The following is a 12771-nucleotide window of genomic DNA, read 5'->3' as shown; positions in this document are numbered from 1 at the left end:
CATTCATTCAACAAGCCTGTATTGCATACTTATTAGGTGCTGGCCAGACAAAAATGGCAATGACATGATCCCAAATACATATTGCCTCCAATGTTTTACATTATTTGTGCGTTAAATTCTAAAAGTTAGTGAACTTACAGAATTAATTAAGTGTAAAATTAAAGCACTGTGTTTCACCAGGACTTTGTAATATAAGCACTAGAGTAGAATAGTGGGTTCAGTAGACATGCCTTCCTCTAAATTCACTCATGACTTGCACTGGGTGGATTTTTTTCTTTGCTGAGCCTCGTCTGACAGCTGCACAAGTTTCCTCTGGCTTCTCTCTTTTAATCAAGGGCTTTTTTGCAGGAGCCTTCATTCTCCACATCACAACTGGGTGCCGGGGCCCAGCAGGACTCTGAATTCGGATGATCTTGGTTGAGGCAATGTAAGACATTTTCACTGTTTGCACCACAGCATTCATTAAATTTTTGGCTGCTTGGATCAGGGAGGTGACGCTGTCCAACTGTAGGAGGAAAAAACAAGTTATTATTCAAGAATGAAATCAGAAATTTAAAGAGATTTAATGTTACAGAAACTGAAATGTTCTACTTTGTTTTCACCCCAGAAATGAGTTAATCCCCATTTTATGTATCTATGTAAATTATCTACTTTAATCCATCCACCTAAATTTATCATTTATCTATTTATCTGATGCATGAATATATTCATATTCTATCTTCTGAGATGATATTTTAAAAAGATTAATTTCCATCTCTTGGTTTTCAGTGAAATGGATTCTATAACTTCTATATAATATTGTAAGGTCCAGGTCCAGATGGTCGCTGCTTTCTTTGTGATGAATCTCCCCCATTTCCAGGGATAATTCTTAGCCTTTCCTATAAAAGATGACTGTCCACAATAAAAGCAATTGTATATATAAGTTACTTTATAAGAACAGCAACTGAAAATTCTTCCTTTTAGGGAATTTATAGTTTCAGATAAATATTATACACACATACAGCACATACAGGTGTACATATGCATATGTATACCATTCACTTTCATGAACATTTCCCAAATAAGTCCACCTAAAAGTGTCTCTTTTTTTAAACACAGAACTTTTAAACCTATCATGCAGTGTATTAAAGTAGATAAAACCAAGTCTTTTCAGTCAAATAAGTTGGGTTTAAATTCCAGGTCTGCCTTAGAACTTGGGCAAATCACTTAATCATTTTCATCCTAGTTTCCTAAAATATTTAATAGAAAAAAATACTTATTAAAGTTAAATAATATGTGTCAAGGACCTAGTATAGGGATTGCCAAATAGCTGATTGCTATTAAATACATTTCCTTTGTGTCTTATGAAGACTGACAAAATTGTCTAATTATAAAGATGCACTAATGAAATTACTAAAACAAACGTTTTCCCACATGATTTTGTTTTTAATTGTTGTCTTCTGGATTGTTCACAAAAATAATCTCAGGGAGAAATGGAGTGATATTCCTCGAGTTTTGCAAAACACCTTAGAGCTAAACTGAGTTGGTTCATTTTTATACAACTAATGCTTCTTCCATTATTTTAGTTTGGCAGATTGTCATCCCCAGCCAACTCACACAGGGAGATGTGCCTCCACTGTCACTTCTCTGTGATGTGCGCTGTCAGGGCTGAGACTCAAACACTGGCTCTGTGGTTGCTAAAATCCATCAGCAGCTGCATGGCCTGAGTACTCTACCTTTGCAGCTCAAGGAGTCTCATCTCACATACAGAATAAATGAATGAAGGAAAGTAGTAAGCTGAGATTATGTGCCTGGGGCAGTGGTCTAGCTGGCTGCTTCCTAGGAAGAAAATTTAATTAGCTCCATTATATGCCAAGCCTGAAATCCTTGAAAAGGTAACACCAAAAAATATGTAAATTGAAAGGCAGTAGTACGTGGCAACTACACATCTTTAAGTCATTTTACTTATTGAAGCCAGAAATGTAAAATCTGTACATGTGGCAGGAATGACAAATGCTCTGCAAACATTAAACAGGATTTCATGAAGCACCGCCATGTATTTCAGAGGACACTTAGAGCTTCTCAAACTGTACACAACTTTAAAGAAAAAACATTAGACTTTGCATAGAATAATGCACTTCATTATTAATGTTCCTCTATGGACAGATTAGAGGCTGAAATCTGTCCTTTAGCAATTTTTATTCAAAACTTCTGGGAGCTGGTTAGATTCTGAAAGTAGTTCCCAATCTCATCACAGGGAGAAGAAAATTTTTCTAAATGATGAGTTAACATGAATAGTATTGAGGATCCTTGGTAGCTTTAGCATCCATGTCTCCTCCTTTTGACTTTGTAATCTTATCACGTATAGACTGCATTTTATTTCATTTCCTTTTGATTTTTCCATACAAGTGGTATATAGAAATCAGTAGCCTAGAGAGGATGTTTAAGTTCAATCCATGCCTTAAAATGTGGATACTGGCTTATCTTCTTTCTTCATTGAATCAGCAAAGCCCTGTCTGTGCCATTGTGATCTCTTATGCTGGCCTCTGACAAAGCCTTTTATTTTAAAATTCTAAATGGCTATAGTAAAACTTCTCCTCTGGGTGACTCAGGAAAACCATAGGACAAATTATCCCCCTAGGAGAACGTGAACACTAGTTTTGCAGACAGATTAGAACAATTGGTAAAAGAATTCTGTCATTTCATGACAAAAGCTTGTCAGGCATTCTATAAGGATCTTTGAAATCTAAGAGCTATGTGCACCAAGACGCATCACTCTGCTATTAGCCAAATCACTGGTCACACAAGCAAGGTGCACAGACAAGCCTAACAGATGGTAGGAAATTTTGTTTGAGGTCCAAGCAGTGACTCAAGCCTACTCATAGAAAGTAACTGCACAATTTCCTGTGTGCAAAAAAATTTCATAATCTTATCGAGGTCCATGTTGATGAAAAATCCTTCAAGGGAAGTATTCAATAGAACATTCTTTGTGGAAACAAAGGTAAATTTGAGCTGGACAACGCATCACTTTGGGATCTCTGTGTTCAACTTGTTGAACAAAGTTTTCTGAATTTTACAAATGCACCTGTGCAAGACAAGAATGTTAATATACTCTAAAGGCTCAGTACAGTAAATGAATCAGACTTATAAAACTCAGGTCCAAAAATTCTCGTACCATGATGAATCACTTTCATTAACAGAACATTCTTCTAGGCAAATGCAACTTGAAATGTTTACCATAGAAGGAGCTACTTTCCCTAACACCTGGTAACATTCCTCTATGATCTAGATGAAGTGTTCTTGATCAAAGTATCAACCGAGAACAAAAATAGTTTCTAAGACCTCAAACCTCCTAAGGTCATATGTAAATATGTGCATTCAAGCTTTCTAACCCCCCCTTTCCATAATGTGGGACAAGGTTTTACGTAACTATTAAAGAGCATTTTGACCTAAATGAAAGGGCTCTGATTAATTGGAAGTCTGTTCTCTTACCACAGTAAATAGGAAGACAGCCACCCTTCCTATGCTGGTGATTTGTCCTTATTCTTACAACTCTGGTGTGGCTTTAAAATAACTGTGCTTGCAAGATGTCCATTGACAGATGAATGGATAAAGAAGATGTGGTATATATATACAATGGAATATTATGCAGCCATCAAAAGGAATGAGATCTTGCCATTTGCAATGACGTGGATGGAACTGGAGGGTGTTATGCTGAGTGAAATAAGTCAATCGGAGAAAGACGTATATCATATGACCTCACTGATATGAGGAATTCTTAATCTCAGGAAACAAACTGAGGGTTGCTGGAGTGGGGGTGGGGTCGAGGGATGGGGTAGCTGGGTGATAGACATTGGGGAGGGTATGTGCTACGGTGAGCGCTGTGAATTGTGCAAGACTGTGGAATCACAGATCTGTACCTCTGAAACAAATAATGCAATATATGTTAAGAAAAAAAAAAAGAGGAAGGTAGCAGGAGGGGAAGAATGAAGGGGGGGAAATCGGAGGGGGAGACGAACCATGAGAGATGATGGACTCTGAAAAAACAAACTGAGGGTTCTAGAGGGGAGGGGGGTGAGGGGATGGGTTAGCCTGGTGATGGGTATTAAAGAGGGCATGTTCTGCGTGGAGCACTGGGTATTATGCACAAACAATGAATCATGGAACACTACATCAAAAATCAATGATGTAATGTATGGTGATTAACATAACAATAAAAAAGTTTAAAGGAAAAAAATAACTGTGCTTGTTAGTCTACTAATGTTACAGTAAGTTTCTCAATATTGTCTATGTCCAAACATAAATTAGTAAGTTCTGCCTCATTTTTTTAAGATCTAAATAAATATAAAGAGATTATGTTTAGTAAATTAGCTCTTAGCCTAAATGTAAGATGTATTTTGCAAACAATCCAAATTATGACCATCTAAATAGAGTCCTACTCGATATTGTCATTTTATATGAATCTTAGTTTATTTTATTTTAGTGTCTCTGCTGTGCTTTGTGGTATGTATTCTGTGATTTCAAGCTACAGTACAAATTTGTCCAGTTCTAAAAATGTTTTCAGATAAAAGGTTTGGTCCTACTTAGAGATATGTCTATAATGCTTTGCTATGGAAAAGGAGTAGTTCAACAGCAATAAAGATATCTTCTTCTTCCTCATAAAATGTCAACTTTTTGTCCATGTGACTACTATACACAGAACGTCTAGATCTTTTTACAAAAACCAATGTTAAGTACCTGTGATGTAAATCCTCCACAACTACAACAAGGTGGAACCCCTGCTGGTAAACCCTTGTTAAAATCCTATTGTGATAATTATAGCCAAGAGTAATAAAAAAACAAGGTAGATATTCCTTCTTCTAATTTTCTAAGTTTCTCATCTACATTATGTCAGGACACTAGAATGTCTTCACTAGAATGTCTTATACTAGACTATTCTAACTCCCCATATTCGGGATACAAGACCTTTATCAGATATGCATTTTATATGAGGAGCTCAGAAAGTGAACCTCACTCCCATTGATGTGGATCTCATCCCCTTGCACCTGGGCCGTCACTTGGGGAAAGCATAGCTTCCCAACCCCTAGGAGAACGGCCACGCAAGCTATTGCTACTGGGACTCCTGTGTAGAGAAAAGCCTGATGTTGCCTGAAAAGATGTATTTCCTTTCCTAAAACCTTCTGGGTAAACTGGTACCAAGTGCAGACTATGAAATTCTTGTGAGTCTCAATGTTTACCTAGGCTTAAAGACCTCTGGTGGATGTTGCACCTGCACAACACAATACTTGAAAGGCAAATATGTGGAGTTTGGCTCCAATTATAATAACAGCTTATAACAATTGTTAATATCTATTGTGTGCTTCCTGTATGTTGGCCCTGTTCTAAGTTGTTGACATATATTCACTCACAGCAACCCTATGCGGTAAGTACTTCTATTATCTCCATTTTATAGATGAGGAAACAAAGGAACTGGAAGATTTGGTCACTTGCGCAAGGTAATACAGCTGCTAAATGGTAAAGCTGGAATCTGAGCCAAGGCAGTCTTGTTCAAATACCTGGTGCTCTGACCCATCATACACCCTGCCTTTCAGTAATATGTCACTTCCGATGTGTGTTTATTTTCAGGTATGAATAGTTGGAGAATTTGCACTAACATTAATATAATGTCTAAAATTTAAAAATTGACTATCTAATAACTGATTTGGGGAAAGTTATAGAACTTTTGCAATGTCTACTGGTACTAAGAAAAATGAAGCTATCTTACTAGCCAAGGCATTCTATTAGGATAGTGATTTGATAATGTTTACATTCCATCATTTTCTAGGAAGAGCTTTGTTTTTTGAAATAGCAAATAGAAATACTCAGTCATCCTTATAAGCTCCAAACAACTAAAAAATGTTTAGATTAATACTATTTTATAACAAAACATTTTTAAATTTTAAAATGTGCATCTCAATAAGATAATGAAAAAACATAAGCAAACCATATTATAGATTCTAGGACATAGAACTTCATAACATCATTTCATCTTTAAAATGTGCCAGAGTGTAAATACCAACCAAATTTTCTCTGATTCACAATTAAAATTAATTTATTTGCCTTGGCTTGCAATAGAAACTAGGATTGGAAAAGAACTGATACAGCTTGAAACCCAAAAAACAAATAATCTAATTAAAAAATGGCCAGAAGACATGAACAGACATTTCTCCAAAGAATACATCCAGATGGCCAACAAACACATGAAAAGATGCACATCACTCATCAACAGGGCAATCAAAATTACATTGAGATATCACCTCACACCTGTCAGAATGGCTAAAATCAACAACATAAGAAACAACAAGTATTGGTGAGGATGTGGAGAAAAAGGAACACTTTTACATTGTTGGTGGGAAGGCCAATTTGTGCAGCCACTGTGGAAAACAGGATGGAGTTTCCTTAAAAAATTAAAAACAAAACTACCCTACAATCTAGGAATTGCACGACTGGGTAATTACCCCCAAAATACAAAAATACTAATTCAAAGGGATACATGCACCCCCATGTTTATTGTAGCTTTATTTACACTATACATATTTATATGGCAGCAGCCCAAATGTCCATTGAGAGATGAATGGATAATGAAGATGTGGTGTGTGTGTACATATGTACATATATACACATATATATACACACATACATATACATATATAAATATATATATGCACATGCATATGCATATATAAATACATATATATAGTGGAATATTATTCAGCCATAAAAAGGAATGAAATCTTGCCATTTGCGACAACATGGATGGAGCTAGAGAGTATAATGCTGGGTGAAATAAGTCAGTGTGAAAAGAAATATACCATATGATTTCACTCATGTGTGGAATTTAAGAAACAAAACAAATAAGAAAAGGAAAAATGAGAGAGAGAAAGACCAACTAAGAAACAGACTCTTAACTATAGAGAACAAGCTGATGGTTACCAGAGGAGAGGCAGGTGGGGGATGTGGGAAATAGAGAGGGAGGATTAAAGAGTACACTTATCATGATTTTTTTAAAAAATGATAAAAAAGAAGAAGAAAGAAAGAAATCAGGATTTGGTCCCCAAGCCTGCAGGTGCGATTTAACCCTTACTTAGTTTAAAGTTCTCAGTTAAATTATTTAGAAATAAATTAACATAGGTAATGTGAAAGGGCATTATGTCTGTGTGTTGGTAGACAACAACAGCATAATATTTCTTAAAAAATTGACAAATTTTTAATCTTTCTAATTTATAGGCGTCATTTTCATCTCTAGATTGACCTAACAGTGGTAGCTGTACACCATTGGAAATGCTTAAATATATATTTGTCAGCAAAAATCCATCATCTAATTCAATATGTTTTTATTATCCATCCTGAATCTCTCTTGAGGAGCTAATTTTATTCCAATACTTGCTTAACATACTCTTTTGTTTCTGAACAGATTTTTAGAAGAATGGCCTGTATTGAAACCATTTTTCTCTTTTTAGATGCATTCAAAAATGTTAAATAGCAGGCTGGCTTAATGGGAAAATTAAATTAGGGACTTTGTTAAGGCTAGTCAAAATGGAGTTACATATCCAAATTGAAACTGTCAAGCTTATAATTAAATTGAGAAGGTGGCTCTACTTTAAATATGAAGAGTTATTTCAAAGGGCCACTGATAAGATTCACATAGTAAATTCAACCTTTGCCAACTCTCCATTAGAACATGACAACAGAAAAGGACAATTTTAAGTTGAAAGGAGGAAAATCAATGCATGGAATAACTAAGAAATTTAACACCACCGAGACAGCCAGACATGAAGTGAAATATGACATTTATTCGTTTGTAACACTGTCCTGTCAAAAAGCATTTTCAAAGCTAATTTTTTTCTGAAGCACATACTCTAGGCCGAAAACATTTTGCATCATCTTAAAAGGAAATAATCACAAACATAACACCAGTTCAGGTGGCTAATCAGAATGCCTTTTAATTCTATTTGAAATGACCTGTTATAAAAACGGTTGGTTATATCAATGAGCTCTCCTTAACTATCCTTTAACCATGTTGACTTAAGGACAAACTCTTAACTGAAGAACTAATTTTCTATAACCTTTACAGCCCGGGCACTAGTTACACAAACTCAGAAAAATTAGTATATTCTTTCCTAAGTAGAGCTTGCAGGCAGGGGCAGGGTTTGGCATGCCTGTCTCAACATCCATGTTCCAACCTGTGCTTTCTCTTCTCTCCAACATCAGACAGAGCACTGAGTTCTGCTCTCTCCACAGGCATCTACCATCCATATTCAACCTGACATTTTGATGATGGCTATGAGACCTCTGGACTGAGAGAAAGGAAGCACCAGTATTGGCCCTAGATCCTACCCTCATCTCTTGCATGACCAAAGGCAAGGGAAAAGTAGGTTGTGTGAAGCTAAAAATCCAAATGGCATCAGTTTCCCAATCCATGCAGGGACTTCCAGTCCACAGATCTTTTCACATTCCTACTGTTTTTCAAATCTCTCTTGATCATCTTCCTACCATTTTAACCCCTCTATTAGCAACAGCTAACATTTCTTAGTTCATTTGCCTCTGCTACAAACATCTAGTAGAAGAGAACTATCTATGTCCCTAGCACTGATCCATTGGTGACTCTCTCCGACTTGTAGAAAATCCCTCCATTGGGCAAATGGGTTTCCAGTTAAATGGATGGACACTAGCCTGAAGCTGACACACAGTGCTGTGCTATGTCTTCAGCCAGTATTGCACTCATTCCACCCAAACACTCTTTCAAACGTCTACTCTCATCAAAGCCCTAGCACTTTGTATTCTCACTTGTTCTGCAGAATATTTCACCTAAAATAAATATAAAACAAATAAGCAAGGAAACAAATAACAACAATAAATTAGAAACAAAAATAGAAGCAGCAAAATGAACCTGCCAGAATCCAATCTATATTCTTAGCCATTTCCATTAAAATGAAAGCGTTCTCTCTTTTTCCATCTATAACCAGTGCTGCTAACTGAGCTCTAGATTTTATTTCTCCCTGCCTTCTTGGGGACTGTGCACGATTAGTAATTCTTTTATACTACTGCATCTTTCTGGTATTCTTTTTTATTGACATTTTCATGTAGTATTTAAATGTTCATAAAATTCTACCTTAAAACACAGCCTGGGAGGATGAGAGCAAGATGGTGGAGGAGTAGGAGACCTAGGTTTCCTCTGGTCTCAGGAATTCAGCTGAATAGGGATCAAACCATTCTGAACACCTACGAACTCAACAGGAGATGGAAGAGAAGAATAGCAAAACAACTCTCTGAACAGAAAAGCGACCACTTACTGGAAGCTAGGACATGCGGAGAAGTGAATCCGAGGCGATATTCGGGAGGATAGACAGCAGGGGAGGGGGACTCCGTCCGCCGCTTCTGGCAAGTGATAGAGCCGCGGAGCACAAAATCAGAACATTTAGAAGTCAGCTCCACTGAGGGACATCGCTCCAGTGGCTAAGCAGGGGGTGGAACCCTCGCGGGACAGTGTGGTCTCAGGATCCTCAGGGTCACAGAAGGACAGGGGGTGCCTGAGTGCGGCAGAGCTCCCAGGTATCGGAGCGGCGAAGCCGGCTGCAGAGATGGAGCTGAGGCGCGGGCTCTCAGCTCGGGGTTGCCATAAACTGTGATCCGCGGCCCCGTCGGGCCACTGCTCCTCCAGCAGGGACCCAACAAGCGGCACAGCCAGGGAGACTCTTCTTCCCCCTGGGGAGGAGCAGCGCAGGGACACACTGCAGGGATCTGCTGGGTTTGGAGACTCCACACTGAGTCGGTGCCAGAGATAGAAACGCTCGGTCACAGGCCGGGTGAGCACGGAGTGCGGCGGGAGACCGGGGAGACGGGAGTGATTGACTGCTTTTCTCTGGGGCTCACTGAGGAGCAGGGCCCGAGTTCTCGGCTCCTCCAGGGCGGAGATTGGGAGGCCACCATTTTCACTGTCGTCCTCCAAAGCTGTACGGAAAACTTACAGGAAACAAAAGCTCCCCAGAGCAAACCCAAGCAGATTACTTAGCCCAGACCGAAAAGGGCGGGGCAATTCCGCTTCCAGCAAAGACATTTGGGAACCACGGCAATAGGCCCCTCCCCCAGAAGATCAGCACCAACAGAAAGCAAGCCAAGACCAAGTTTACCCATCAAGGAGAACGGGAGAACTCCAGCGCTAGGGGAATACTGCACATAGAATTCATGGCTTTTTTACCATGATTCATTAGTTTTTCAAAGTTAATTTTTTAACTGTTTTTTCTTTTTTTGAATTTTTCTTTTTCCCTTTTTCAACCAATATCTTATCAATCCCTTTTTTTAAAAAAAATTATTTTTCATTTTTGGAGTCATATTTTATTCCTTCATAGTAGTTACCATTATTTTTGGCATGATATGTAAGTTGTTCTCTCTTTAAAATTTTGAGATACGCTTTCTTCTAACAGATCAAAATATACCCTAAATCTCTAGTGTTTGGCATTGTTCTAGTCTCCTGCCTAATCACATTCTCTCCCTTTTTTTTTCTTTTCTTCTTTTTTTTAATCTTCTTCTTTCTTTTTTCAAACAACTTCTTATCAATTCATTTTATAAAATCTTTTATAATTTTCATCTTGACAGTCATCTTCCATCCCTTCATTGTATCAACCCTTATTTTGTACATATATAAGTCTTTCTTCCATTAAAATTTCAGGAGGCACTTGCTTCTAACAGACCAAAATACACCCAAAATCTAGTGTGTGGCACTGATCTATACACTAGTCTGATCATATTTGATCATATGTTCGTTTTTTTTGTTTTGTTCTGTTTTTGTTTGTTTTTATCTTTTTCTTTTTCTTCTTTTTTTTCTCTTTCTTTTTTCTGTCTTTCCCTTTCTTTTCCCCTGGTTTCAGGTCTTTTCTGATTTGTATAGAGTATATTTGCTGAAGACGTTGTTAACCTGTTAGCATTTTGTTCTCTCATTCATATATTCTCATCTGGACAAAATGACAAGACGAAAAAAATCACCTCAGCAAAAAGAACAAGAGATAGTACCGTCTGCCAGGGACCTACTCAATACGGACATTAGTACGATGTCAGACCTGGATTTCAGAATCATGACTTTAATGATACTGCTGGGCTTGAAAAAAGCATGGAAGTTATTAGAGACACCCTTTCTGGAGAAATAAAAGAACTAAAATCTAACCAAGTTGAAATCAAAAAGGCTATTAATGAGGTGCAATCAAAAATGGGGGCACTAACTGCTAGGATAAATGAGGCAGAAGAGAGAATCAGTGATACAGAAGACCAAATGATGGAAAATAAAGGAGCTGAGAAAAAGAGAGATAAACAACGACAGGATCACGAGGGCAGAATTCGAGAGATAAGCAATACGATAAGACAAAACAACATTAGAATAATTAAGATGCCAGAAGAAGAAAGAGAGAGAGAGGCAGAAGGTATATTGGAGCAAATTATAGCAAAGAACTTCTCTTATGTGGGGAAGGAAACAGGCATCAAAATCCAGGAGGCACAGAGAACCCCTCTCAAAATCAATAAAAACAGGTCAACACCCCGACATCTAATAGTAAAACTTACGAGTCCCAGAGACAAAGAGAAAATTCTGAAAGCAGCTCAGGGTAAGAGATCTGTAACCTACAATGGTAGAAACATTAGATTGGCAACAGAACTATCCACAGAGACCTGGCAGGCCAGAAAGGACTGGCATGATATCTTCAGAGCACTAAACAAGAAAAATCTGCAGCCAAGAATACTATATCCAGCTAGGCTGTCATTGAAAATTGAAGGAGAGATCAAAACCTTCCAGGACAAACAAAAACTAAAGGAATTTGCAAACACGAAACCAGCCCTCCAAGAAATATTGAAAGGGGTCCTCTAAGCAAAAAGAGAGCCTAAAAGCAGCATAGATCAGAAAGGAACACAGACAATACACAGGAACAGTCACCTTACAGGCAATACAATGGCACTAAATTCCTATCTTTCAATAGTTACCCTGAATGTAAATGGGCTAAATGCCCCAATCAAAAGACACAGGCTATCAGATTGGATTAAAAAACAAGACCCATCAATATGCTGTCTGCAAGAGACTCATTTTAGACCCAAAGACACCCCCAGATTGAAAGTGAGGGGGTGGAAAACCATTTACCATGCTAATGGACACCAAAAGAAAGCTGGGGTGGCAAACCTTATATCAGACAAATTAGATTTTAAACCAAAGACCATATAATAAGAGATGAGGAAGGACACCATATCCTACTTAAAGGGTCTATCCAACAAGAAGATCTAACAATTGTAAATATATATGCCCCTAACATGGGAGCAGCCAATTATATAAGGCAATTAATAACAAAAGCGAAGAAACACATTGACAACAATACAATAATAGCGGGGGACTTTAACACCCCCCAACTAAAATGGATCATCTAAGCAAAAGATCAAAAAGGAAATAAAGACTTTAAATGAAACACTGGACCAAATGGACTTCACAGACATATTCAGAACATTCCATCCCAGAGCAATGGAATACACATTCTTCTCTAGTGCCCATGGAACATTCTCCAGAATTGATCACATCCTAGGTCACAAATCAGGTCTCAACCGGTACCAAAAGATTGGGATCATTCCCTGCCTATTTTCAGACCACAGTGCTTTGAAACTAGAACTCAATCACAAGACGAAAGTCGGAAAGAACTCAAATACATGGAGGCTAAAGAGCATCCTACTAAAGAATGAATGGGTCAACCAGGAAATTAAAGAAGAATTAAAAAAATTCATGGA

General features: G+C 37.8%; 1 protein-coding gene across 1 annotated transcript in view; it reads right to left on the bottom strand.

The window, feature by feature from the left end:
• Positions 1–217: 217 nt before the first annotated feature.
• Positions 218–12771, bottom strand: part of CTNNA3 (catenin alpha 3) — a 1824697-nt gene continuing 1812143 nt past the window's right edge. Inside the window, exon 17 of the mRNA XM_028109632.2 lies at positions 218–505. Within this exon, the coding sequence (XP_027965433.1) occupies positions 218–505 (288 nt within the window). The remainder of the gene's footprint in view (positions 506–12771) is intronic.

The sequence above is a fragment of the Eumetopias jubatus genome, unplaced genomic scaffold (genome assembly GCF_037043125.1).
Source record: "Eumetopias jubatus isolate StellerSeaLion01/CBP00866 unplaced genomic scaffold, mEumJub1_p1.0 scaffold_17, whole genome shotgun sequence".
NCBI classification, from domain to species: domain Eukaryota; kingdom Metazoa; phylum Chordata; class Mammalia; order Carnivora; family Otariidae; genus Eumetopias; species Eumetopias jubatus.
Note: the sequence above shows the minus strand (reverse complement) of the source record. Positions and strands in the feature narration are given on the sequence as shown.